Here is a 26,287-nt window from a genome sequence, read left to right as displayed (position 1 = left end):
GGCCTCAGAAGTTCTGCCTAAGGCTGTAAGTATTGTCAGTGACCACTGGTTGGCCATTCATCTTTGGTAATGAAGTGGAGGGCTTTATTCTGCCAAATGCCATGTCCTACTCAGCTAGAGCAAGAACTCCCTACCCAGTAGCTTGTTTCTGTTTTTGAGGTGGGTCTCCTGGCTCAGGATGATGCCTGCCAGGTAGGGTTGCCAACTTTCTAATCACACAAAACCAAACACCTCTGCCCAGCCCCTTCTCTGAGGCCCTGCCCCCGCTTGCTCCAACCCCCCTCCCCCCCCCATCTCTCACTCTTCCACACCCTCACTCACTTTCACCGGGCTGGGGTTGGGGTGTGGGAGGAGATATGGGCTCTGGGCTGGGGGGTGCAGGCTATGGGGTGGGGCCGGGCCACGTAATGCCCTCAGGAGTGAAGAGCGAGCAAAAGGATAGTCAGACCGTCACTCTCCTGGGACTGCCGCACTAGATCGCGAAGTGCCCAATGCAAAGTACATTATGGCCAGGTGGAGCACCGGCATGAGGAAGCGGACTACATGTGTGGATTAAAGTATGGTTTCCCAGGATTCACATTGGAATCACCATACCTGATCCTTGTCTAACTTCCAGTACTTTCTACTTGCTGTGATGTGAGCTGACTCCAGTACTGGGGAGGAAATCATCCACATGGTTCAAGAGTTTGTTAAAAAGAAATAACCTCTAACCCATGTAGTTGCCTCTAGATCCCGCTCAGCTGGTTTATCCCTTAGATCAATAACCCTAATGTTCTTTCAGGTAGCCCCCACGTATTCCTACCTGCATGATGTGCCCCTGACACCACTTCTCCGTGCTCGCATCTTCTTTATTTATACATTTAACATCCCACATCAGAACTCTCTTCCTCCTGTGACTGTCTTATGAAGATTAGTCCAGTACACCAGTTCAGTGACCTGGTTCCCCAGGCCTTATGCTTCTTGCTTATCGGTGATAGTGTATCTTGAAGATCATCTGTCTGCTTATGCACAAGGGTTGTACTTTTGAAATCATTTCAGTGTTGTCCTCGGGCAGATTGAGAGGGAAGGAGGTTGTCCCTGCCCTAGAGGGTAAAGCTAAGTTACTGGGATTGAATAAGACTTTGGTAGTGCTGGAATTTCCTTTCAGCAGCTGTATCCCAGTGTGGCAACCTCAGATCCTCTCCTTTCTCCTATGAGGCTGTCAAGGCTGTATCCCCACTTTGAACTTTAGGGTACAAAATGTGGGAGCCTGCATGAAGACTTCTAAGCTTAACTACCAGCTTAGCTCTGGTCCGCTGCCACCATCTCAAGCTAATTCCCTTCCCTGGGAAGCCTTGAGAAACCTTTCACCAATTCCCTGGTGAATACAGATCCAAACCCCTTGGATCTAAAAACAAGGAAAAATCAATCAGGTTCTTAAAAAGAAGGCTTTTAATTAAAGAAAAAGGTAAAAATCATCTCTGTAAAATCAGTATGGAAAATAACTTTACAGGGTAATCAAACTTAAAGAGCTCAGAGAACTCCCCTCTAGTCTTAGGTTCAAAGTACAGCAAACAAAGATAAACACTCTAGTAAAAGGTACATTTACAAGTTGAGAAAACAAAGTAAAACTAAGACGCCTTGCCTGGCTATTTACTTACAAGTTTGAAATAGGAGAGACTTGTTTAGAAAGATGTGGAGAACCTGGATTGATGTCTGGTCCCTCTCAGTCCCAAGAGCGAACGAACACCCAAACAAAGAGCACAAACAAAAGCCTCCCCCCCCCCCCCCCAAGATTTGAAAGTATCTTGTCCCCTTATTGGTCCTTTGGGTCAGATGCAAGCCAGGTTACCTGAGCTTCTTAACCCTTTACAGGGAAAAGGATTTTGGAATCTCTGGCCAGGAGGGATTTTATAGTACTGAACACAGGACAGCTGTTACCCTTCCCTTTATAGTTATGACAGAGGCGCTTTTCATTCATTTAAAAAAGTATTTAGTAAAACAGCATCAGGTGACCAAAGAGGGAGTTCAAGCCAGTGCTATCCTGCATATGCCATATTGCTCATGCCTTGTGTTATTCTCTTTCCCTTTTGAGTTACACAAAAAGTGGGAAGCCCCAAATTCACTAAAGAACGGTGAATAGCATACACTGTAATGTACCAGACGAAAAAAAATGGACTCTTCTAAGCTAAGAAAATCCTGTCCCTTAAACAAATAAAACCCCATAACAGAGCTCATTGACTGAAGCTGCTGGGGAGCAGCCTTTCTTAGAGGCTGTATTTCCCAGCAGTCCTCTTCCTGCATAAAGGGAGTGGCCACAATAGAACATGAGCTTCGTGTTTGTCTTCTACCCCTGGGCGTTGACTCTTTCCTATAACTTCCTGTGTAATACGTGGTACAAAGTCACATATAAGCTCTTTTCACTAGAGCATCTGGCTTCCTTGCCACAACTGTAACTTTTCTCCTGGTCAAATTGAAAGTTGCTCTGTTACGTTGTATTTATTAAAATGTGCACCCCACTGTAAAACAGCAACTCCTTTCAGAAATAACTGCTTCACTCTGTGTCTTATTCTCAGAGGCCCATCCAACTGTACCCAAAGAGAGTCAGTTGCCTATGTTCCGTGTGTGTGTATTTGGATTTGGTGATGATTAGGGTTACCATACGTCTGGATTTTCCCGGACATGTCCAGCTTTTTGGTTGTCAAATCCCCGTCCGGGGGTAAATTCCAAAAAGCCGGACGTGTCTAGGAAAATAGGGAGGGGTTGTGGGGCTTGAATTCACGCTGGGGCCGGAGCTGGAGCCACTGTGGCCGGCGGTGCTTCGCCGCTGGCCGGCGCCACTCAGTCGGGGCCGGACGGGCCGGTGCCCCGGGGCCCGGGCCGGAGCCGCTTGGCCAGGGCCGGTGCTCCGGGGCCCGAGTCGAGCTGGAACCACCAGGGCCCAGGCGGGCCGGGGCTGGCGCGCTCCGCCAGAACCGGGGTCGGTGCCCCAGGGCCCGAGCCGAGCCAAGCCGGAGCAGCTCAGCGGGGCGGTGGCTTGAGCCGAGCTGGAACCGCCAGGGCCGGGGCGGGCTGGGGCTGGTGCGCTTGGCTGGAACTGGGGCTGGCGCCCCAGGGCCCGAGCCAAGCCACTCGGCCAGGGGGCCGGACTGGGCCGCACCTCCTCGTGGCCCCCACCCCACCCCCCCGCCCCAGCTTACCTGCTGCCTGCCTCCCTGTTTCAAGCTTCCCGCGAACGTTTGATTCGCGGGAAGCAGGGGAGGGGGAGGAGCAGGGGTGCGGAGCGTTCAGGGGAGAGGGCGGAGTTGGGGTGGGGAAGGGGGCGGAGTTGGGGCGGGGCCCCTTGGTGTGTCCTCTTTTTGTTATTTTAAAAAATGGTAACCCTAGTGATGATAGCATTTTTATTTGGAAAATGATGGAATTTCTTTGAAGAAAATGGCTCTTTTACTGGTGAACTGCTGAGTGTGTGCTTGCTTTGCTGCTGGAGCACTCTCCCTGCAAAATTAAAATGTAGCTCATCTTTGAAAAGTTAAATGAAAGTCCATTGGACAAGGGATATTTAATGCTGCCAGAGAAGTTCTTGATTGCAGATTGTCCAGAAACTGGTAATGAATGTGCACTGTCAGGGCCTAGGGATTTGCAGTATGAATTTCCCAGGGTCTAATCATCTCATAAGGCTGCTGAGTGTGACTCCTTCCCCAATAATCTACTTAACTCAGTAATTTACCCCTCCTTTCACATTGCAATGAGAATGAGTCTCCCAGGTTGTTTGCATGACAAGCAGCTCTGAATTGTGTGAGCCTTTGAAGGGGAAGCTGAGAGTTAATTGTAGCAGCTTGAGCTAATGGTTTCCCATGTTCACTGGCAAGTTAAGTGAGGAAGGGGACTTAAAATCATCCTTTATTGTGAGTACTATTATAGGCCACACCATGTGTTTCGAAAGCTAAAATGTTAAAAAATGTTTTGCCTTGCTAAGGATGTTTTCCCTACCAAAATCAGTCAGGGGCAGTGGTTCTTAACCTGTGGCCACTTGTGGCCCAATCAGCACACAGCTGCAGCCCATGTGACATCCTCAGGGCCATACAGATACAGTAACTCCTGGCTTAACGTTGTAGTTATGTTCCTGAAAAATGCGACTTTAAGCAAAATGATGTTAAACGAATCCAATTTCCCCATAAGAATTTATGTAAATGGGGGGAGTTAGGTTCCAGGGAAATTCTTTTCACCAGACGAGAGTCTGTCTGTCTGTCACTCACTCACACACACACACATATAAGTTTTAAACAATTTAATACTATACACAGTAATGGTGATTGTGAAGCTTGGTTGAGATGGTGAAGTCAGAGGGTGGAAGAGGGTGGGATATTTCCCAGGGAATGCCTTACTGCTAAATCATGAACTAGCACTTGGCTGAGCCCTAAGGGTTAACACGTTATTAATGTAGCCTCACACTCTACAAGGCAGCAGGAATGGAGGGAGGGGAGACAGCATGGCAGACAGAGACACACACCCAGTGTGTGTGTGAGAGAGAGATGCGCATTGCCCCTTTAAGTGTGCTGACCCCACTCTAAATACACTGCCTTTTTAAGTAGATTAGCAAGTTGAGAAAGCAGCTGCTGACAGCAAGCTCCCTCCATCCTGAGCCCTATAGTGTCCCCCCCCGCTCTATGGAGATGGGGTAAGCGGGAGGCAAGAGCAGGGGGAGGGGTACACCCTGACATTAGCTCCCCCTCCTCCCGCACAGCAAGCAGGAGGCTCCCATGAGCAGCTCCAAGGCAGAGGGCAGGAGCAGCACATGGCGGTGGGGGGAGGGGCAGCTGAACTGCCAGCAATTGATAGCCTGCTGGGCGGCTGCAGCACAGGGAACTTAAGGGAGCGGGGAGCTGATAGGGGGGCTGCCGGTGCACCCTGGTTACAAGCCCCCACCAGCTAGCTGCAACGGGCTGCTCTTTCTGCAAGCAGTGGACAAAGCAGGCGGCTGCCAAACAACATTATAAGGGATCATTGCGCAACTTTCAACGAGCATGTTCCCTAATTGATCAGTAACGTAACAATGTTAACTGGGATGACTTTAAATGAGGAGTTACTGTAGTATATATCAAAGGGGTAGCCGTGTTAGTCTGGATCTGTAAAGGCAGCAAAGAGTCCTGTGGCACCTTATAGACTAACAGACGTATTGGAGCATGAGCTTTCGTGGGTGAATACCCACTTCATCGGATGCATGTAGTGGAAATTTCCAGAGGCAGGTATAAATATGCAAGCAAGAGTGAGTCAGGCTAGAGACAACGAGATTAGTTCAATCAGGGGGGATGAGGCCTTCTTCTAGCAGTTGAGGTGTGAACACCAAGGGAGGAGAAACTGCTTTTGTAGTTGGCTAGCCATTCACAGTCTTTGTTTAATCCTGAGCTGATGGTGTCAAATGAACTGAAACTCAGCAGTTTTTCTTTGAAGTCTGGTCCTGAAGTTTTTTTGCTGCAGGATGGCTACCTTTAAATCTGCTATTGTGTGTCCAGGGAGACTGAAGTGTTCTCCTACAGGTTTTTGTATATTGCCATTCCTAATATCTGATTTGTGTCCATTTATCCTTTTACGTAGGGGCTGTCCAGTTTGGCTGATGTACATAGCAGAGGGGCATTGTTGGCATATGATGGTGTATATTACATTGGTGGACGTGCAGGTGAATGAACCGGTGATGGTGTAGCTGGTGTGGCGTGTAGTGTATATATATTGTGCAGATACGGCCCACATAACCCATAGAGAGCTGTGTATGTGGCCCACAGTAGTAAATGTGAGAACAACTGATCTGGGCGGAAAATTGTCTTGTCTCTTTTTTAGAAATTTGGATTTGCAGATAGAATCTGCTGTGCTAATGTCAGCTACTGACTTATGACCAAAGGAAGTTAACTGGGAGATGTTTCTTGGCCGTTGATCTTACTAAACATCTCTTCTCAAAGTCTTTAAAACCCCCATAGAGATTTAAATGACTTCTGTTAGCTAGCAAGCAAACTAACTGCCACACCCAAACCTTCATTTTTAAAGAAATTAATGACATCCTATCAAAAGTGTTAACTTTTAAACTTTATTAGGTTCACCTCGCACCAACCTTCATTGTACTTCAAAAAAAAAAAAAAAAAAAAAAAGAGAGAGAGGAAAATTATCGTTTCCTCCCTATAGTCTTTTGTTTATTTGCCTCCTTCTAAAAACAAGCATTGTGAATAGAATTCCTATTTCAAGATAAAATACATGGTAGGTGGTAACATTTTGTCGACTTCTACCCAGAATTAAAGAGAGAAAAAATGTAATTGGAGCAAAGAGCAAGGACACTTTGGGTATATGTGGATTTTATTTAAATAACGTTGATGTACCATGGCTTGTCTTAAATCAGAGGTGCCCATTTGAGGGCTGCATCAGCACCTTACTGCAGCCCCACGGGCTGCACCTAGAAAAAGTAAAATCAGGCAGTCTGCAGCTGCCCTTATCTTTAGTTCAGCGTGTAGCCTGCACGGACTAAAGGTGCCAGCATGATTGAGCTGGAGCGAGACCTGTTGGACAAATTGCATTCCACTATTAACAAGCTGTCAGAAGCCACATTGTAGAAGCCCACTGGCTCCGTTCAGCCACCGCATCTAAATATCGAGCACCATGTCGTTCTTGACCCAAAGCCCATTGAAAGCGATCTGGTTTTTTACATTGACTTCAAAGGGTTTTAGATCTGGCCCCTGAGCCTTGATTCTGAATGTGAATCCAGGTAGGCAGACCCTTGTACCTATGTGAAGTCCAGCTGACGTCAGTAGGACTGCACATGGATGCCTGGGTCAGACCATGCAGATCTGCTTGCTGGATCAGCACCCCAGAGAGCACGGGGTCTTTTCATAGTGCCCTGTCCTTAAAGGTGGATCGATCTTCAGTAATAAAACACACCCACAGATGATCTAGATTATAACAGAGGAATGATCAATCTGAAGTATAATTTTAAAATGCATCTTTGTATAATCTGATTGAAGACAAGAATTAAAAAACATCATTTTACAGTTTGAGACACACCTTTATAAGAATGCAATGAAGGGGTTCTGTTTTTTTTTCATTTGAAAAGGCTTTTAATGTTGGTTTTATATGTGAAACTTCTGGAGACTTGTACCATCTGTCTTGAGTTACTGCTCTGCAGATAGGAGAGTCCTCCTAGATTAGAAGTCATGTAAACAACATTACTTTTTCAATGGTAGCACTAGTGAGCTTTTTGACTATTATACAAAGCAAAACACCATATTTGTTCAATTACTTGAAATTTTGATATCCAGTGTATTTTTCTTGGGGTGGAGTAGGTCCCACAGATTCCTTTAAGGTCCCATATTGCAGTCACCACTCTTCTGACCTGAAAAACAACACATTTGAAACTGGTAATGCAGTACATACCATAATTAACCTGTGGAACTCACTAACACAAGATATTAAAGCAGCGAAGAGGGGCTGCTGTTAAACAGCACAAGGCACTCCCATCACCACCTGCATGATCAGTCTTAAGATCTTGTCTACAATTGCAGCGGTGTGTAGGGTCCAGGTAGCTACACGCTCCTGCGAAAGGCAGGCTATGTCTGGATTCACTGCAGTGTGTAGCTGTATGTGGCAGCGAAAGGATCTGGCAGGGGTGAGGCAGTGGGGATGCTAGAGCCTTTCCCCACTGCCGAAGCCAGTGTCTTTCAGGGGAAAGGCTCTGTTGGGGGGAGGCAGTGTGACACTACACTGCTAAAAACAGCAGTGTAGATGTGAGAGGTACTGCTTGGGTGTGTAGGGTACATACCTAAGCAGTGCCTCACCGTCTACACTGCTATTTATACCTATGCTAGCTGGGTGTGCAGTGTCTGTACACAGTCCCACATGGCATTCTGATAAGTGAGCTGGAGAAATGCGGGCTTGACAGAACTACAATTAAGTGGATACATAATTGGTTAAACAACCGCAAACAAAGAGTAACTATTAATGGAATGATGTCAGATTGGAGGGAGGTCTCAAGTGGAGTTCCACATGGATCTGTTCTGGGTCCAAAGTTGTTTAACGTCTTTATTAATGACCTGGATGTAGGTATAGAGAGCATACTGATCAAGTCTGCAGATGATACAAAGCTGGGGGGTGGGGTTTGCCAACACTTTGGAGGATAGGGCTAAAATTCAGAGGGATCTTGATTAAATTGGAGAGCTGGCCTATAGACAACAAAATTAAATTCAACTAAGACGAATGTAAGGTGCTACACTTAGGGAAGAAAAACCAAATGTACAAATACAGAATGGGGGATAACTGGCTTGGCAACTATCAGAGGGGTAGCTGTGTTAGTCTGAATCTGTAAAAAGTAACAGAGGGTCCTGTGGCACCTTTAAGACTAACAGAAGTATTGGGAGCATAAGCTTTCGTGGATAAGAACCTCACTTCTTCAGATGCAAGTAATGGAAATCTCCAGAGGCAGGTATAAATCAGTATGGAGATAACGAGGTTAGTTCAATCAGGGAGGGTGAGGTGCTCTGCTAGCAGTTGAGGTGTGAACACCAAGGGAGGAGTTACGCAGTTTCTCCATACTGATTTATACCTGCCTCTGGAGATTTCCATTACTTGCATCTGAAGAAGTGAGGTTCTTACCCATGAAAGCTTATGCTCCCAATACTTCTGTTAGTCTTAAAGGTGCCACAGGACCCTCTGTGGCTTGGCAACAGCACTCCTGAGAAGGATCTGGGAGTTGTGGAGGATCACAACCTCAACATGAGTCAGTAATGCAAAGCTGTTGCAAAAAAAGCAAATGCAATTTTAGGTTGAATTCTCAGAGACCTAGCATGCCAGTCAGGCAAGGTGATAGTACCGCTCTACTCAATGCTGGTTAGGCCTCAGCTGGAGTAGTGTCTAATTTTGGTCACCAATGTACAGAAAGGATGTAGAGAAACTGGAAAGAATCCAGAGGTGAGTGACAAAGATGGTCAAAGAGGTGGAACGCAAGCCACACGAGCAAAGGCTGAAGGAACTGCGTATGTTTGGTTTGAAAAAGAGGAGATTAATGGAGGACATGATAACGGTCTTCAAATACTTGAAAGGCTGCCATAAAAAAGATGGAGAAAAGTTGTTCTCTTTTGCCACAGAGGGTAGGACAAGAGGCAATGGCTTCAAACTACAGCATGGCAGATTTAGATTAAATTTCAGGAAAAACTTCCTAACTGTAAGAAGAGTAGGACAATAGAACCGACTGCCTAGGGAGGTTGTGGAAGCTCCTTCACTGGAGGTTTTCAAAAGGAGGCTGGATAGCCATCTGTCTTGGATGGTTTAGAAACAAAAAATCCTGCACTTTTGCAGGGGGTTAGACTAGATGACCCTTGTGGTCCCTTTTAGCCCTATGGTTCTATGATTCTAAGTGTAGACCTTTCCTTAGTATACTGTCTACATAGCACTTCTAATCGTTGCTGGCTCACCAAGTGAGAACCAGGTGATCATCAAATACAAGACACGCGTAGATCTATGCTCCACTCACTGCTGCTCAATTATCAGCTTAACAACCTAGATGTTTCCATCTCTCCTTCATCCCTCCCCACTTGCTGAGGTATGCAGTTTGTACCATCAGCTCCTGATGTATGAAAGGAAGAACAATGAGTGAATAGTATGTACAACATCGAATTTTCATTTAGTGGGAAAATCTTGCTTTACAGTGCTTTGTCACTGTATTTATTAACCAGTTGGTCTCAAATGTCCTAGTTATAATGAATAGAAGACCCCACAAGCTGCAGTTCCATAATATTTGGAGATGCATTGTACACCGTAAAGGCTTTGACCTGCTGGGTGGTGATACTTTATCCTTGATCCAGCAAAGCATTTAAGCACGTGTTTAAGTACGTGAAGGGTCCGTAGCTCTCTATACCTTGCAGGATCGTGCCAATAAAGAATTTATTCCAAACTTCCTGACTCAAACAGTAATATCCAGGAAGGTATTTCATGAATTTTAATGTCACCTTAAAAGGAAACATTCCTAGCTACAAATCCTTAAATGTGTAGACATATTTTTAGACCAAGACAAGACAGAACCCCAGCGATTCTCTGATATTTGGGGAGTGGAGGAAAACTGGGTGGGATTGTCTAAATAAACATAGGTAGTAGGAAAAAATCTCCTCTCTTTTGAATTCTGCAGTGGCAGAAGTTAGTTTTGAATGTATTCGTCTTTGGTGAGCTTTTAATGAATTAAGAGTACAGGTCTGTCGCATCTTGCGCTGGGGTTACGTTCCGCAGTCAGCGCGTAAAGCAAAAATCGCGTATAGTCAAAATTACATTGAGTGTAATAGCGGGCGGAATTTTAACAGTATTAAAATTATTTTTCTCTTTTTTGTTTTTGCCGACCGCATAAAGCTGAAATCGCGCATATTAAATGCGCATAAGATGCGACAGACCTGTAAATTGAAACAGATTGAAAAAGTCTATAATAAGCAAATGGTCCAGAGAAACTCTTTAGTGGCAAGGTGATTAATAAGGGACACTCCTGGTAATACCATCAAAACAGTGGTACTGGAAAAGCATGTGGAATGTCCTAAATTCAGGGGAAGCAGTAAAATTCAGACAAATGAGCCACAACGATTTATATGCCTCTTTATTCCCCTTGCACCTCCAGGAAGAAAAATAGTAAACTATGAAAACTACTACAGCACTAGATTCAAGGGAAAATTCAGTATAGTAAGATAAGCAATTTAATTTCACGACAAAATATTTTGTACTGATCAATTTTTGTCTTACAACGGGTGCATTCACTACACAGACTTCTTTTTTGTGAACCTCCATATGTAACTATGGCACTATCTTAAGGAGTAACACTATAAAGAGTTCAAAAAGTTGGACATGTTTCAGGGCATGAGAACACGATATAGTATATATGAGGACATGGTTTCAAACCTTATTGCCGTATGCAGGTTCTCCCAATTCCCCTTCTGTTTTTACTACCCTTCTCTGTTGGGAACAAAAGTCTCCAGTGGTTAGTGAGTATAGAGGGGTTACCCTGTATTAATCTGTAACAAATACCACATTCAGTCCCATGGGTATATCCAGTTCAGCCTTGCATTACTCATGTCACCCAGTCGGCTTTTTTTTCCTGCTCTTTGTTCTTAATGCAATTATTTCTTTATTTCCTTTAAAGACATTTATTTTGCAGCTGCTGTGGCAGCTTATAGTTGTCATGTGTGATGGCAAAGGCAGAGAACTAGAGCTAGGAGCCGATAAACTTAGCAAAGTTTAGAAAAGTATTGAGATGAAATAACGTGAGAATTTTCTGTCTTTTTTTGTACTTCATTTCTGTAAAATGAGAGCGAACCTCTTGTACTGTACTTGCATAAATTTTACAGTTTTGGCACCGCTCAAGACAGGGCCTTAAAAAAATTAGCCACCCCAACATGGGAGACAAAGCGGTTTTCCAAAACCAAAATAATCATGTGTTGTGCACTAGCATTTAGGAATCAAAGATCAATGTGTGTGGGCTCTGACAAATGCTTTTTTTTTTTTTTTAGAAGAAACTTCTGTTAACAGTTAGATTACTTCAGGAGTTCAGGAAGGACTGAATTCCCTGCTTGGTCTACATGAACAAGGGTTTTTAAATTGCTACTGAACTGTGGTATTTTATCAGCCTTCTATTCTTCAGACTCAGTTACCCATGGACTTTTTAAAAATGATTGTGCAATTTGAATGTAATTGCTCATCACAATTCTGTGTTTATTGGCTGGAGGCTATTTCTGAAATATCCTATGTCTCACCCGGTCTGTTGTTTCCACTGGCACTTTTAGAAGGGTTGTTTCTTATTAACAGCTGTAAATGGCATTAATAATCAATATTTAGTTGCTGTTTTCCGCAGTATTTAGGTGCTCTGGTTCCTTTGGATTGCCAAAGGGTGATCACGTTTCTAAGAATATTGTTCCTGTTTGAATTATTAATTAAAACATTTTTCTCAACAAAAGTACCATATTTATATGTCAGCAAATGTACAGGTATTAAAGATATGTTTCAGCAAAAGTTGGGGGAAACCTTTTACTTACCCAGTTTAGTACAGAACACATTTTGAGGTTTCTTAGCAGTGGGTTAATTGTATTTAAATTTCTGAGGACCATGGGGAAAGATGTGTTGCAGTTGTTTCCACCATCATATTTGTGAGATGATAAATATTTCTTCACTTGCGTGTTAACCTTATCCAGGTCCATCTACTGTTTAAGTCTTCCTAAAATAGTTGAGAAAAACATCACCCCAATAGCTCCATGCCTGTGTGAGATTGAGCATGCATTGGAAGGATTATGCATGTTTCTGTTCTACTTGATGCTCATAAAATTTCATATAAAACTACTAAATGCTTAAGGCATGAAACCTAGGAACACTGTAGCATTGTCTAGAAAAACCGTATGCAGGTGCTCCTTGACTACTGCAGCAGATGGTTAGAACAGGTTTTGATTTTTTTTAAGTATTATTAAAAAAAAATCAAACTTTCCCCTCCTCAGAACACCTTGTATCAGTTATGAAATCGGAATATAAAATACTGCACAAGTAGACTTGTAACTGTTAAGCACTTAAAATAACATTTACTTGCCTTACATCAGCTTATAAAGGAATTGATCTCGATGGATAGTTTATATAAAAATTTTCTTAAGGAAGGTGTGCTGTGCTAATAGGCTTACATACAACATGCATGTCTCATTGTATTTAGTGAAATTACTAGAAACTGAAGAAATTAAAGCACAATAGTTTTTACTGAATGAAAATGAAGCTGTAAAGTACAAAAGGACCTCTATTGTATGTGGGGAAGTGGGCCCTCAGATTTTCCTAACTATGAAAAGTATGGCATTTGATTTAAAAATACAAAGCCTAACACAATTAAAAGTTAATAAAGATAAGGTGTAGGCTTTGCTACATTCAGTTCAACAGCTGCCGGAGCAGAGCTGGCCTGATCAGTTCATTTCTTTTAGCCTTGCTGAAATGAAAAGTGAGGGAATGGTGTCTGAAATGAATGTTTGGATACTAGAGGGAAAAAATCTTTTAACAAAAAATCACATGACTCGTCTGTTCAAGTCTTATTGGACTGGGAGTGAACACTTGGCAGACAATAATAGAGGATGCACTAGGCCTCCTAACCCATAGGTCATGTACTAGTATTGGATGAGACATCACCCTTATAAAAACTAGAATGCAAAGACTTCCATGTGTTTGGCACTACCTCCAGGAGCACAAACCAAGGGTCTGCGGCTGCACACACTTAAACACACAAGGCGCATGGGAGTGCTCACGTGAGTTTACTTGCCTACATCTCAGTAGGACTGAGGCCTGATACTGTAATTGCTGACTACTGGGCATAGTGCTTACTAGCATGAACAGATTCAGTAACGTCAATGGGGATCCTTACCCTAGGGGGCTGCGCAGAGCAGGAAGTGCTTCACCCAGTAGTAAATGCCCGGAGCGATAGGCCTGGAAAGCATTGTGCTTATCATCCTTCTGTCCATGAGATCATATATTAGGAAGAGGGAAACATGACACAGTATCTATCATCATAAGGTAAATGGTTATCTTTGTTTCCACAGGGTATTTGGTACTGTGGTGGAGTTCACAGGCCCCACAGTAAACCAGAGCAAGGCATGGGGCAGTACTAGGTTAGGGAGGCCCGGCCCATAAGCAACTACAGGGCATGCTCCATGTGGAGGAACAGTTTAAAAGGGTACAGGTAGGGGCCTGGGGCAAAGAAGTTATAGGCTGCACCGGGAAGTGAGGCTGATCCTGGAGCTGTTGGAAGTGTGACTACAGTGTTGGTAAGGCCACTCTGGAAGCGGTGACCCATATTATTCCCCCCCACACACACACCCCGGTTTTGAGTTGGAAACCCACAAGAGGCCCCAAAGAACGGGTCATTGCCCCCCTGGCAGGCTAAGCTCATTCTGCTAGGAATGTGACCATGCTCCAAATAGAGGTGCCACAGCCTGGTAGGAAGTGTCCCAGGGGAGTGTAACTTGGGTGGACCGGTGAGTAGTCTGCACACTGCAACACCCCTTTGGGCCCTGAGTCAGGAGCCGGTGGAGTGGGAGGGCCTGCTCCCCCTCCTGCTCCCTCCCCATCATCACAGAACCCAAAGGGGAGAAGAAGGGGGATGCAAAAGGGATTGGGGCTCGCTGTGTACACCCTGGCAGAGCCCCCTCCAGAACAAGCAGAGAGAAGAGAACTGTAGTGCCATTGCCCGACGAGTAGGCCAGCTGGCTGTTGGATGGACCCGCTGAAGGATACGTAAATGGCTCCCATCACTGTGGCATCTGAGTGTCTGTTAGTCACTTGTGAATTTACCCCCTTAACCTTCTTGTGAGCTAAGAAGCTATTATCTCCATTCTACAGATGGAGAAACTGAGGCACGGAGAGATTGAGTGACTTGTCCCAAATCTCTCCCAGTCGGTGGCAGAAGCAGATATTGATCCAAGAATAAGTGCCCAGTCCAGTGCCTTAACCAGAAAACTGTCTTTCTTCCTTTAAGGCCCCAGTTCAGGAAGGTACTTACACATGCGTGTTTCTTTAAACACAGGTGTAGTCTCACAGAAGTCTGTTAACACTTGTGCTGAGCCTGAATGTGAATATTGTGACCCCAGCTCCAAAGGAGCCCTTCCCCCATTAGGCCACAGCGTCCTGTTGTTTGTGTGCCAGGCTCTTCCACGTCGTATATTTTGTTGATACCTCATTTTATAAAATAAACATTGGTAGACAGAGCTACCAGAAAATAACCATTGGTCCTTTATGAAAGTTCTCTGCTGCATGAGAGAGACACCAAAGGGGTAAGAGTTCTAGAAAGTATGTGTGCTCTCCTATGAGTTCATCGGGGGGGAGAGAAAGGGGTTGGTGATAAACAAAGCTAATGCCAAGTGCATCATGCGCTGCACAGAACTAGCTGTCTGCAGAAATCTTACTGCATGTGACAGCAGTAGGCAGACAAAAAGAAGTGAGAGCGAGGGCATGTCTAGCTATAAACATGAGCAAAACTAAACTCAATTACTAACACAGTTTAGTTTACCATAAACTTTTGAAATCCCTGAGGGAGGAAAACAAATAACTTGTCCCATCTGCACTACATCTTGAAGTCAGAGGTGGATGCCAGAACACATCTCCACTTAGGGTGACCAGATAGCCAGTGTGAAAAATCGGGACAGGGTGTGTGTGTGTGTGTGGAGGGGGGGAGGGGGCGATAATTGATGCCTGTATAAGAAAAGCCCCAAATATCGGGGCTGTCCCTATAAAATCGGGGCATCTGGTCTCCCTATCTCCACTCCACCATCTAGTCCTCAACCATAGCCACACAGCCACTTCTAAAGGAAAAGCTCCTTCTCCCAGAGCCGACATAGTAACATGGGTGATGTTTCAGCTACTCTAGCTTTATATTCAGCACACCAGAAAATGTACATTTCTGCTGCAGACCATTGGAAATTGCAAAGGGAGGCAACTGAAGGGTGTAACAATCCAACAGTAATACAGGCCTTGAGTGAATTAAGAATGAAAGAAACAGCTACGCAGAAGTGGACGTGTGTAACCACTTTAGATGTGCTGTATGTAATTAATCTTCCTCCGTGATGTTTGTTTAGACATTATAAACGTATGTCTCTTTCTCCATGCAGTACCCAAACAGCATTTTCCTTTCTGGTAGGTTTACCTCACACAGATATTCTGGAGCAGTGCTGCGTACTTGTGCATTTGCCATTTTATGGGTCCTGCTAGTAGCTCCATATTCGAGGTTGCCAGAGTCATTCCATTTTTGACTGTATTTTTCACCCATTACAAAAAAAAAAAATTTAAAGAAAAATCCACACTCCTTTTGAGCTGGAATTTCTCATGCTTAATCTGTACACAGGTGATTTATGGTGCTAGTGGGGCTATAATAGAAATGCACAATATTATGAAGTGAATTGAACGGACCATGCTGAAATGTTTATTGCTGTCTTTGAAATGTAACACATTGGGATGATGGTGCCTCTCCAAGAAAGAGTGAGAGCTAAGCAAAGCTTGGCTCTCAGGGAATTTTTAGTATTCCAATAAAAGACCATGCTTTTAAAGGAAATCGCTTATTGCCATCTTGCAATCAAGAATGCACGAGTGTTCCAGGGAGTGCAAGAAATATGCTTCAAGAATGTAAGAACCATAAGGAACTAATCATTAAATATTCTCTTCTCCTTTTCCACTCCCCATCCTCCTCTGATGGAGACACTGGAAGTTTTGTTGTCTGTATGTAAAACTCAGCCATTATGAGTTTAAAAAAGAAATGAAGTGCCTTCAAAGCTTGTCCCATTTTCAAAAGCTCCTATTCCCCCGTGACTTAAGTCTCATTGGCTAGGGATACCATTTTCAAAAGTGCCTGAGAGCCAGGTTTTTAAAGGTATTTAATCTGGCCCTAAGTCCCAGTTTCAAAAGTGACTGAGGTGCTTAAAAGCCTGAACCCAGGTCCAGGGCTGGCTCTAGCGTTTTTGCCACCCCAAGCAGCAAAAAAAAAAAAAAAAAAAAAAAAAAAAAAAGTTGCAATCGGCGGCAATTCGGTGGCAGGTCCTTCGCTCCGAGAGGGAGTGACGGCCCCTCCACCAAATTGCCACCGGACGTGCCGCCCCCCTCTTCATTGGCCGCCCCAGGCACCTGCTTGCTACGCTGGTGCCTGCAGCCGGCCCTGCCCAGTTCTATGCTATTCAGAGCAGTTTTTCATCCCAGATCACTTAGAATAAGTCTGAGCAGAGACTTGAATCTGTATCCCACATCCCTGGCTAGTGCCCTAACCACCAGGAGAGACGCAGCACGTGCTCGCGTCCAAAACCAGACGTATCCGCCAGTTTTGTTTTCATGGAAATGTTGGGAAGGTTTTGGGTTGTTCCAGTGCAGAACAAAAACAGATTTGGAAACCTTGAAAGTTGCTACGAAACAGAATTGTCACTTCTGGCCAACTCTATCATTGTCTATATTTCCTTCTGCTTCCTTCCCTCCCACACACACCATGTGTAATGACATGGGCATATTAGCCAGCGCCCTGCTGCTTTGTTCCATGCAATTGAGGTGGTTCAAACAATATTTTTCAATCAAATTGTCTCCATTCAGATGTTCAGACAGGCTTTAAAAAGCCTAGAAGTGCTTGTAACTGCCATCACACGCAGCAGGCATGGCAGCCCAAGCTTGTGTAATTGTCCCCCTTCACCCACACCCGGAACTACCCTGGAAGCTGTTGCATAAATTGGCAATAGCAGCATGCCCTGCGTTGCCGCTGCATTCGCTTGTGAAACATGGCAGTGGAAGCCTTGTGAGGTACATTGTCTGATGCCATTTCCCCATCTTTGCTTGCTTTCCCTGTTTTTCTCTGTTACGAAGAGCTTGACTGGCATGCTCAGCACAGTGTGACACACAGAGGAAGACACGCATCTTTCCTCAGGGTGCTTACAATGAAAGGTCAAATTCAGGGCTGGTGTCTAAGCGGGTGTAACATACCTCCACCCTTCCAGAGTCCTCAGCGGGTAAGTGACCCCAATATAGGCCCAGTCAGGATCCCTTAGGCACCAGCGCTCATCTGCTTACTGATGTGTCACTTATGCCCTTGGTGTTTTTTGGCTCGCTGAGATGGACTGTAAGGGAAGCCCTGCTGGTGTAACTCGCACGCTGAGGGGCCTGGAGACACATCTGCCAACAGTCCTGGTTTAGCTGGGATTGAATACCCATCCCAGGCTCTTGGTGTCCCAGCCAGCGCCCTAGGGTCATTGGCACGTATGCTCCCCACTCGGCTGCCCCGTCTGCTCCAGGCAGTTCTAGCCTAGCAGGGAGGGTAACCACTGTTTTTTTATTTTGTTTTTTTGTTTTCATACTAGAGGGAGGAGTGGAGTGCCAGCAGTTCCCTGGTCTAGGACCTCCACAGCTGCCTGCTCCACACTCCAGGAAAAGAACTAGCATCTCAGTGGTGCTCCACTCTGTCGCCCTCTTCCCTCCGGGAAAATCACTTGCAATCCTCCTGCTGGCCTGGGCTCTAGTTATTGTGCGGGAGGGGAGAGGGCAGCAGAGTAAGGAACCTATCTGTGAGGGTGGCAGGGTCTGAGCTTGGGAGGGTGCGTGGATGTGTGCACACAAGGAAGGGTGTGCCAGAGAGGGTGTGCCGCCCTGGGGCTGCAGGCAGGCAAATTGCTGGAGTGCTGCTCTGCTTACCTCTCTCAGCTCGGCAGTGCCCCTTGCTGGCTGCCTCCCCTTGCAGGAAGCCCCCCTCCACCCATGAGGATGAGTGGCACCCAACCGTGAGGACCTGGTGGGAGGCCTGTCGTCATGCCAGTGCAGAGAAGTCCCTTTAGTGTGAGGAGCAGAATGAGGAGCAGTAACGTTTTCACAAGACAGTTTTGCAAGGAAGCACCTGGAGCAGTGTTGTGCTGAACGTTAGGATTATTTCTGCTTTTTTTTTGTTTTTTCTTTCTCTTTCCCTCCTAAGAAAATGGTATAAATTCACCAGATCGTCCACATGACCCTTCAGTGCTTGGGAGCCTCTTGGCCCCCACGCCCCAGCCTACTAAACTAATTGTCCCTGACAAATGTTTCCTATATTGGCAACTGTGGGTGCACAAGAGTCACAGGGAAGGTGACTACCAGAGCGCATGAAAAGGGATTAGTTGCAGTAAAGCTTACTCTTTCTTATCCTCCTCCCCTGTTTTGGTTTTTTCCCCTGACCCACCCATCTTCTGGCACCTTGTGAGGTGCAAGTCTGACTGAGCCTACATTACTGTATCTTAAGCTGTGAGGAGTCTGGAAGAAAGCGTAAACCAGTTCAGACTCCCTTAGCCCTGCCTCTCAGTTTGGTGCAAAGTGTAGATGTTCATAGAGAATCTCTCCTTGTTAGCTCTGTAATCAGCTTTTGTGTTCTGAAGGGGTAAAATATGCCTGAGCAGGGGAGGCCTGTGAACCATTTAGGCACTCTTTTAAGGGGTTAAGAGGGATGTAAGTGGTGTCCAGGCCCTGTGCTAGCTCCTTGTGCAGGGGGCGAATTTCACCTTCAGTGTCACAGGTACAGAGGAGATTTTCTCTTCTTGTTATCCAGCGTGGATGGTTTAGTTGGGGTTGGGTTTTTTCCTTCTGGTAAAACTTAGTGCAGGCTTGTGAGTTTCTCTAACCTTTACGAGTCCCGTTCCAAAGTATAACGCAGTTATTCAGAAATGCAGCACGTCACTTGACCCGTCTTACATCCAGGTCTCGCTCATGTAAGGGAAAGGCAGCTGCAAGGGGGAAAATTGGAAAATGTGTGTGTTTTTAAAAAAGAAAAAATAAGCCACATCTGAAAATCTAGTAACTGTGTCAGCTGATGACCTTTGGGGTTGGAAATAGATTGATAATAGCAATGTGGGGATGGACAAGGAAAGCCTATGAAGTCACACTACTGAGAACAAAAGGAAAAAGCATTTGAATGTTTCCAGCTTCTCGCTTTATGAGATCTTGGTGACCTTCTATACAAACATCTATCTGATGCTTCCTGTAGAACAGACATCAATAAAAGGCATCAGACAGAGGTGAGAGGATGTTGCCAACCCCACCCAGAAAACAGGTGATGTGTGAAAAACACCCAAACTGACTCTTAGGGGAAACCTGTGTTTTTACATTGTTAGTTTTTAGTATTTGTATTGTGGTACTACCTTGGAGCTCCAATCACAGACCAGGACCCCGCTTGCGAGGTGCTGGGGAGACACTACAAAAGGATGTCTCCTGCCCCAAAGTAGCTTTTTTGTAGACTGTAATCAGCCCGGCATCTCAGTAACAGTATAGAAAATTAAACACACTATTGCCTAGTTAGAGCTCTCTGCTGAAATGTGAGCGCAATATTAGGTGGGAATATCAAAAGTGTTTATAAGTGATGTTTATGGTTTTGAATGGTTAGAAAAAGCTTAGACCATCCTTACTAGTAAATCTACACCCAGTATGTCTCTGGGCAGTGATGAATTGTCTAAAACTGTTTTAAGTTGCATTTGTTATGCACTCATATGGAGGTAGGGGTAGTTCAGGTAGCTAATTGCCTGAATATCAATTGTTTTAATGTGCTTCACTGCAGCTGCAGTAATCCAGTAACGGTGGTTTGAAAAATGTAAGTGGAAATGCTTCTTCTATGATTGTACTATGAACTTATTTATATTGTTTATAAAAAGTGCATAATAGTTCAGGTTAACCAGATCTGGCTCCATGCTCCCTATCCAGCAGACTAGCCTGGAAGTCAGGACTAATGGATTTTATTGCCAGCTCTGTCCCTGTCTACTTCTGTATTTCTTAGGCTTTGTCTACACTGGCACTTCGTCTACGCAACTTTTGTCATTCAGGGGTGTTAAAAAAACCAAAACCACTGATGAAAAGCACCAGTGTGAATAGTGCTTTGTCGGCAGAACTCTCCTGCCGACAAAGCCGCTGCCACTCGTAGGGGTGGACGTTTTTTGTCAACAGGAGAGCTCTCACCTGCTGACAAACAGCTACACTGTGCGCCTTTTAGCAGCACGGCTGTAGCGGCACAGCCGTGTCGCTAAAAGCCTCGTAGTGTAGCCGTAGCCTTAGGCAAATCATTTAGTGCGTCTGTGCTCCAGTTGCCCAATCTGTATAACAAAGATAAGATGCACCCCCCTTCTTTAAAATGTTTGGAGAACCTTCCGTTCATTTTTTACTCTCTCAAATACCTGCCTTCTAATGTAACTGGTTGCTGACTTCGTGTCTACAGCTAAGTCATGCTTACATATTGTTTTAAAGCCATAGACCTCAACCACTCTAGGCATTGCCAACATACGTTAGCCCTGGTCTACTCTAGGGGAGGGGATCGATCTAAGTTACGCAACTTCAGCTACGTGAATAATGTAGCTAAAGTTGACGTACTTAGATTGATTTACCGTGGTGTCTTCACTGCGGTGAGTCAACTGCTACCGCTCCCCCGTTGACTCTGCGCCTCTCGTGGTGCTGGAGTACAGGAGTCGACAGGAGAGGGCTCGGGGGTCAATTTATCGCGTCTAGACTAGATGCGATAAATCGATCACCGCTGGATCGATCGCTGCCTGCCGATCCGGCGGGTAGTGTAGACATACCCTTAGAAAAGTGTGTACCTTAGAAAAGATAAACCAGAGTGTTTTGTAAGGACAAAAGAGGTATTTGGAAACTATAAAGAGAAAAGCTTCTGGTATTTAGAATGCTATAACTATGCTCAGTGAAGTAATCCTCCTCACGGTTAATTTGAAGTTGGATATTAAAAATCAAATTTTCCTGAAAGAACTTGGAAAGTCTTTGAAATCCCACTTGGAAATAGCTGAGTACACCCTCTGGCATTGATTTGTTTTTAGAAAAGTAGCAACAGATTTAAAAAATAGCTCCAGAAATGAATTGAGATAGAACAATGATAGCTTAGGGGGAACACTTATCTCATTTCCTTTCATTCCGTTGGGGTGTGCATGTGGTTTGGGACCATAAACTCTGGAGATTATTTGATCATGGAGACACTAAACATTTTGGATTTAAACTCACTGCACACTTCTTCTGACTGTGACATATGAATTCCCATCTCATTCTTTCTTTTGCTTTTGATTCATCCTCACTTTATTTCCTTTGCCAGCAGTCATCACTTGGTAGTAAATACTAACACATGTTCAGGCTCTGATGGCAAATGATGGTATTAATGGTAATTATAAGACTTTATTGTGACCAAGCATCCACTCTGGTACTACAGCTGACTTCCAATGCTACGTGGCAAAAAGGAAGAGCAGGGGCACCATTTCAGTCATACATTTAACCAGATGGATTGAAGGATTGTTACAAAGAAAAACACAACCTCACACGTTTGCACTCAGATCATTAAAGCTTTTGATAAGATTATCAGTTAATATGGAACTTTATGTGTAACTCCAAATTTGATAACTTGTCAAATTTTCATATCGCAGAGAGTAACCTAGCTTTTGCTTTCCTCCAAATGCAAATGTTCTCAGAGCGCTCAGCTTCTTTCAGACATATTCATTTTTCTTTAGACCCAATGAACCATATGGCTCTCTCAGCCTTTATTAGCTGTTCCCAAAGTCTGTGCTTGATTTGTTGGAGGATTGCCAATGATTTTGGTGTCAGAGTTGAGAAGTACAATTGTAACATTAAATTTCTCAAGTCATACCCGTTAAAAAGAAGGTCAAAAGCAATAAAGTGTCTAGGTTTCTTTGGGTGGGTGGGGGTGTAGGATAATGTGAAATTGCTGCCTTTTACACAGACATATCACACGGGGGAAAAAAGTTTGGCTGTCACAAAATTAATAACGAGCAGGCCTCTAGAGGATGTGTTTCAAATGATGCAGGTGTAGCAATCAGGGAGTGTATTTACATACAAGCCAGCTTAATAGTGTGGGATTTATACTAAAGTGGTTCTTAATGCAATACAAATCGAATACCCTGTCTCACATTAAAACAGAAAAAAATGTTAGACGGAAAGGTTTTATGGCTTTTGGGATGGGGGGGGGAGCGTGGGGTTGTGATTTTTTTTTTTAGGGAATATGAAGGAAAGATGAATGTGTTAGGTTGTTTGTCATATAAAACTAGTGACTTTGGTGTATAAATTGAATTTATAGCCTTCCAAGTTGGTTCTCTAATGTCTTGAAGATAAAGGGTTTTTAACAGATTTTTTGCCATATACCTGGCAACACTGAAAAATTCACTTAATTAAAAAGCAGGTAAGGTATTTTTCCTTAAACTGGGACATTAAAAAGAAGTTCACAAAGAAGGCAGCAGTGACACTAAAGTCTCTCCTTGAAACTTCACCTCTTCCCTGCTTTCCCCTCTGTAAAGCAAATACTGTGTTTATAAGTTAACGCTCCATGTCATTTGTGCTAGATCTGAGGACTTATTCCTAAACTCTGGGTACACAGTTCTGCAGGGATATAATTTTCTTGGCATGGGTAGCATTACATCCAGATAATGTAATGTTACAACGGGCTCTTTAAAATCATAATCTGATATTTTTATTATTTTTATGTCACTGCATAATGACACAGAAGAGGTACCTTTGATGTCACTGAGAATAGCAATACACCTAAACCAGCAGCAAAGCATCAGAAAACCTCCAACAAGGCTCCACTCCCAATGGGCAAGGTTCTCCCCACCAACCCTCTTCCCCATAAATGATCACCACAAAGCAAAAAGAAGGGCCTTGCAGGGCTCCCCAAAGGTCAGCAGACCTGAGCTACTGTGAGTCAAGGGCCTAAGATAGTTCCACAGCTGAGGGCTTCTCATAGAGAATGCTCTTTAGAGCTGGAGTCCCCTCTACAAGCACCCACATTAACCACAACTGTGGAACCGATGGAGAGTTGCCTCTTATGAAGGCAGGTCCTAAACCATCTAGGGCTTTTTAGGTTGAACTAGGCACCTGAAACTCCATCCAGAAAACCAGCAGGCAGCTAGCACACAGCACTGAACCCTAGTTTCCTGTGTTCTTGATATACAAAAAAACCAAGCCAAAACCCACACAGCTTACAAAATGGGTGGTCCAATTTGGCATCAAGTTCAGTTTCCAGCTGGCTTTGCGGTCTAGCCCTTGTAGAGTTCATCACACCATTCCAAGTGACAAAGGCATGGATTGCTTAGTCAAGTTCACATCCAAAGGAGATCTTTCCCACAGCTGCTCTGATGTGGAGAAGAAGAAAAAAGCATTCCTAGTCACAGCAGTGATATGATTCTTTAGCCACAGCTGGGGCTTTATGGGAACCCCCAGACTGTGAATTCAAATGCAAAGTGGTGGACATGAGCCATCAGTAAGAGGGGAAGAGCCTATCCTTGCCATATGCTTTTATTTATTTCTCCCTGATTCTAAAGGTGCCACCAGTGTTCTGTGTGCAGAACACAGATTATGAAAATGTTTCAGAACTCAGCAAGTTAAAATGACCATAAAAGGACTTTCACAGTAGAGTTCTCACCCTCCCTCCTTTCTCCCCTCTCAGCTGCATCCAGCACCCCATGGTCCCTCTCTCACCATCTTTCTCCAGAGAAGCCTAATAAAACAGATGAGCCTCTCAGCACCAAACCTGGATTTGCCAAACCAAGGGGGAGTGGCAAATTCCATGGTTGAAAATCAGATGCTGTGAGATATTTGCAGAGGCCGTGGTATCACCTTGGGGGCTGGAGAAGAGATTTCAGACCTTTGAGGGCCCAAGCCCTTTGGGTTTGCATAGGTCAAAACTAGTCCTTTAAATTTCACCAGGACATCAGTTGCACAGAGCACAAGTGTAGTGTGTTCTCTTGAGTGAAACGCTTTAATACGCCAGTAGCTGCGATCTGCGCTAGCTGCAGTTTCTGGCCAGCCTTAAGGTGCAGCCCCATTTAAAGCACATTACGACAATCTAGTCTCAAAGTGGTAAAGGCCTTGGGAAGCCTCCATCTGAAAGGAGAGCGTGCAACCTTTGTGCTGAGCTCACATGGTAAAAGTTGTTCTTGGGAGGTCCTGCTACCTGGAGGTACAGAATCAGCCACGATCTAAGATGAGCCTCAAGTTGCGAGTCTGAGAAACGAGCAGCAAACGCACTGCCCTCACTATATTCTTCTTTCACATTGTCTTGTTTCCGCTTGCCTGCGAACCGTACGGCATTCTTACCTGTGCTGTGGCTTAGCCAGCCAACCCCCATTCTCTGGTTGGCAGTGGGTAATTCTCTCAACTGCACACAACGGGTGCGGTGAAATGGAGAGGTGGAGCTGGGCATCATATCTGTATTGTAGACACAATAACACCTGTTCCCTCATTAGATCTCCTGACAGCGCCACGGATGTGGTGAGCAAGAATGGTGACAGGATGGAACTGTGTGCTGAAAATGCAGGAGAGCTGCCCAGGCAGGAGGACAGTTATCCAACACTGTGCCGTGGGACCGCTAAGAAAGCCAGGGGCAGAGCCATTCAAGAGTAACTTATCCACTCCTCCTAGTGTCTGCAGATGTGTCAGCACCAGCGCCTCACTTCAAGAATGACAAACTGATAAGGGAGTAGGTGGCTCAGGGGACTGGGTCAGATATGCCCAGGCATTCCTGCTGGTGTCACTTGTTTGTATCTGACGCAGCTTGGTAGTGACCTATCCCACTGCCATAGGGTAGCTATGTGAAATGAACTGGGGGTCTTGCAGTTCTTAATTTCTATATTCACTCCCATCTAGCAGATTGATGGGGTGGTTGTGGGGAAGCTTCCATTGCTGTTGCCTATACTGTAATCAGGGTCCCAAAGACGTCCCCCCTCTGGATCTAGACTCTAGAAGCAGAGTGTGTTGTGGGGCTTGCATGCAGGGTGAACGAGAAAAGCTTTTCAGCTACAAAGCAAATGCCTTTTCATTATAGAAATGAAATGAATTGCTTCTTGCTTGCAAATGATACACTGAAGAGAAATATCCTTAACTTAATGTTATGTTTTCCACACTGTCTATCCAGCATATCCTCAGACTGTTGAAACTTTTGCATGTAGCCAGTAATGTTATACGTCCCCTTTTAGAAGCTTATTACTGTATGTCCTAATTGGTACCATATTAAATGTAAGTAGTCAGTATACAGCAGGTATGGAGTGACTTTTAATGGTAAATCAATAGTCTGATAGAAGTAGACCAGAAATTTTTGACACTTATTCAAGAGGGAGTTGTCAAAACAAGACATATTTATGACAGAGTTCCTGAATGCCTTTTCAAAGGCTCTTGAATTGCTGCCAGACTCTAAACACGCTCAACTTCCCAGGAGCTATATTCAGCACAATAAGTGGATATTTCACACTAAATATTGGCATGCTAGAAAATGGGCATTAAACGTTGACTTGACAAGCAAGAATTGGGTGCTTGTTATATGGCCGATATGACGAGCAGTCTCTTCATCAAGTTGTGCTCTTGTGCAGAAACTTCTGCTAAGTTCAGACAATCATTACCGTTAAGAATTAGAAGTATGCTAAAGAAATGGTGAACCTCAGGTGCTCCCATCGCTTCCATTCCAAAAGGCAGCAGGAGTAACAGAGATTCTTGACGAGTGATGGCAGATGCAGGGTATGGCTCTGGTTGGCAGTAGGCATTCGCAGGTGAAACTAGTGGGGTTCATTATCATTTTTAAGGCAGATTGTCTTATTCAGTAAATGACATTGTAAACTGCTCGATAGGGGGAGGGTAGCGCTAAATCCTGATGATTAGGTTATAAATGGGGAAAAGAATTGTATGGTCTCATTCTGCTCTCTAGCAGATATTTCTTTACCCATCTTTCCAGCATATCTGAAACTCTTGCATGGATGTTGTAAAGTTACATGTACAAACAGTCCCTGCAGCCTGGGCCACTGTTCAGCTCAGGACATGA

At 44.6% G+C, this 26,287-nt stretch overlaps 2 protein-coding genes across 5 annotated transcripts in view; one reads left to right on the top strand and one right to left on the bottom strand.

Annotated features, from left to right (window-relative positions):
• STX8 (syntaxin 8) overlaps positions 1–26,287 on the top strand; it is a 161,241-nt gene that overhangs the window by 128,020 nt on the left and 6,934 nt on the right. Inside the window, exons 8-9 of one of the 4 annotated variants that reach the window (XR_010591861.1) lie at positions 5,575–5,656; positions 11,496–11,938. The exons of 2 other annotated variants lie outside the window; for them this stretch is intronic. The gene's annotated coding sequence lies outside the window, so the exon portion shown is untranslated. Of the gene's footprint in view, positions 1–5,574; positions 5,657–11,495; positions 11,939–26,287 lie in introns of those variants that run through there. One more of the 4 variants, XR_010591860.1, reaches the window with a different exon arrangement.
• NTN1 (netrin 1) overlaps positions 6,210–26,287 on the bottom strand; it is a 266,079-nt gene continuing 246,001 nt past the window's right edge. The window contains exon 7 of the mRNA XM_024101649.3: positions 6,210–7,351. Within this exon, the coding sequence (XP_023957417.1) occupies positions 7,317–7,351 (35 nt within the window). The 3' untranslated portion in view covers positions 6,210–7,316. The remainder of the gene's footprint in view (positions 7,352–26,287) is intronic.

Source organism: Chrysemys picta, chromosome 12 (genome assembly GCF_011386835.1).
Source record: "Chrysemys picta bellii isolate R12L10 chromosome 12, ASM1138683v2, whole genome shotgun sequence".
In the NCBI taxonomy this organism is placed as follows: domain Eukaryota; kingdom Metazoa; phylum Chordata; order Testudines; family Emydidae; genus Chrysemys; species Chrysemys picta.
Note: the sequence above shows the minus strand (reverse complement) of the source record. Positions and strands in the feature narration are given on the sequence as shown.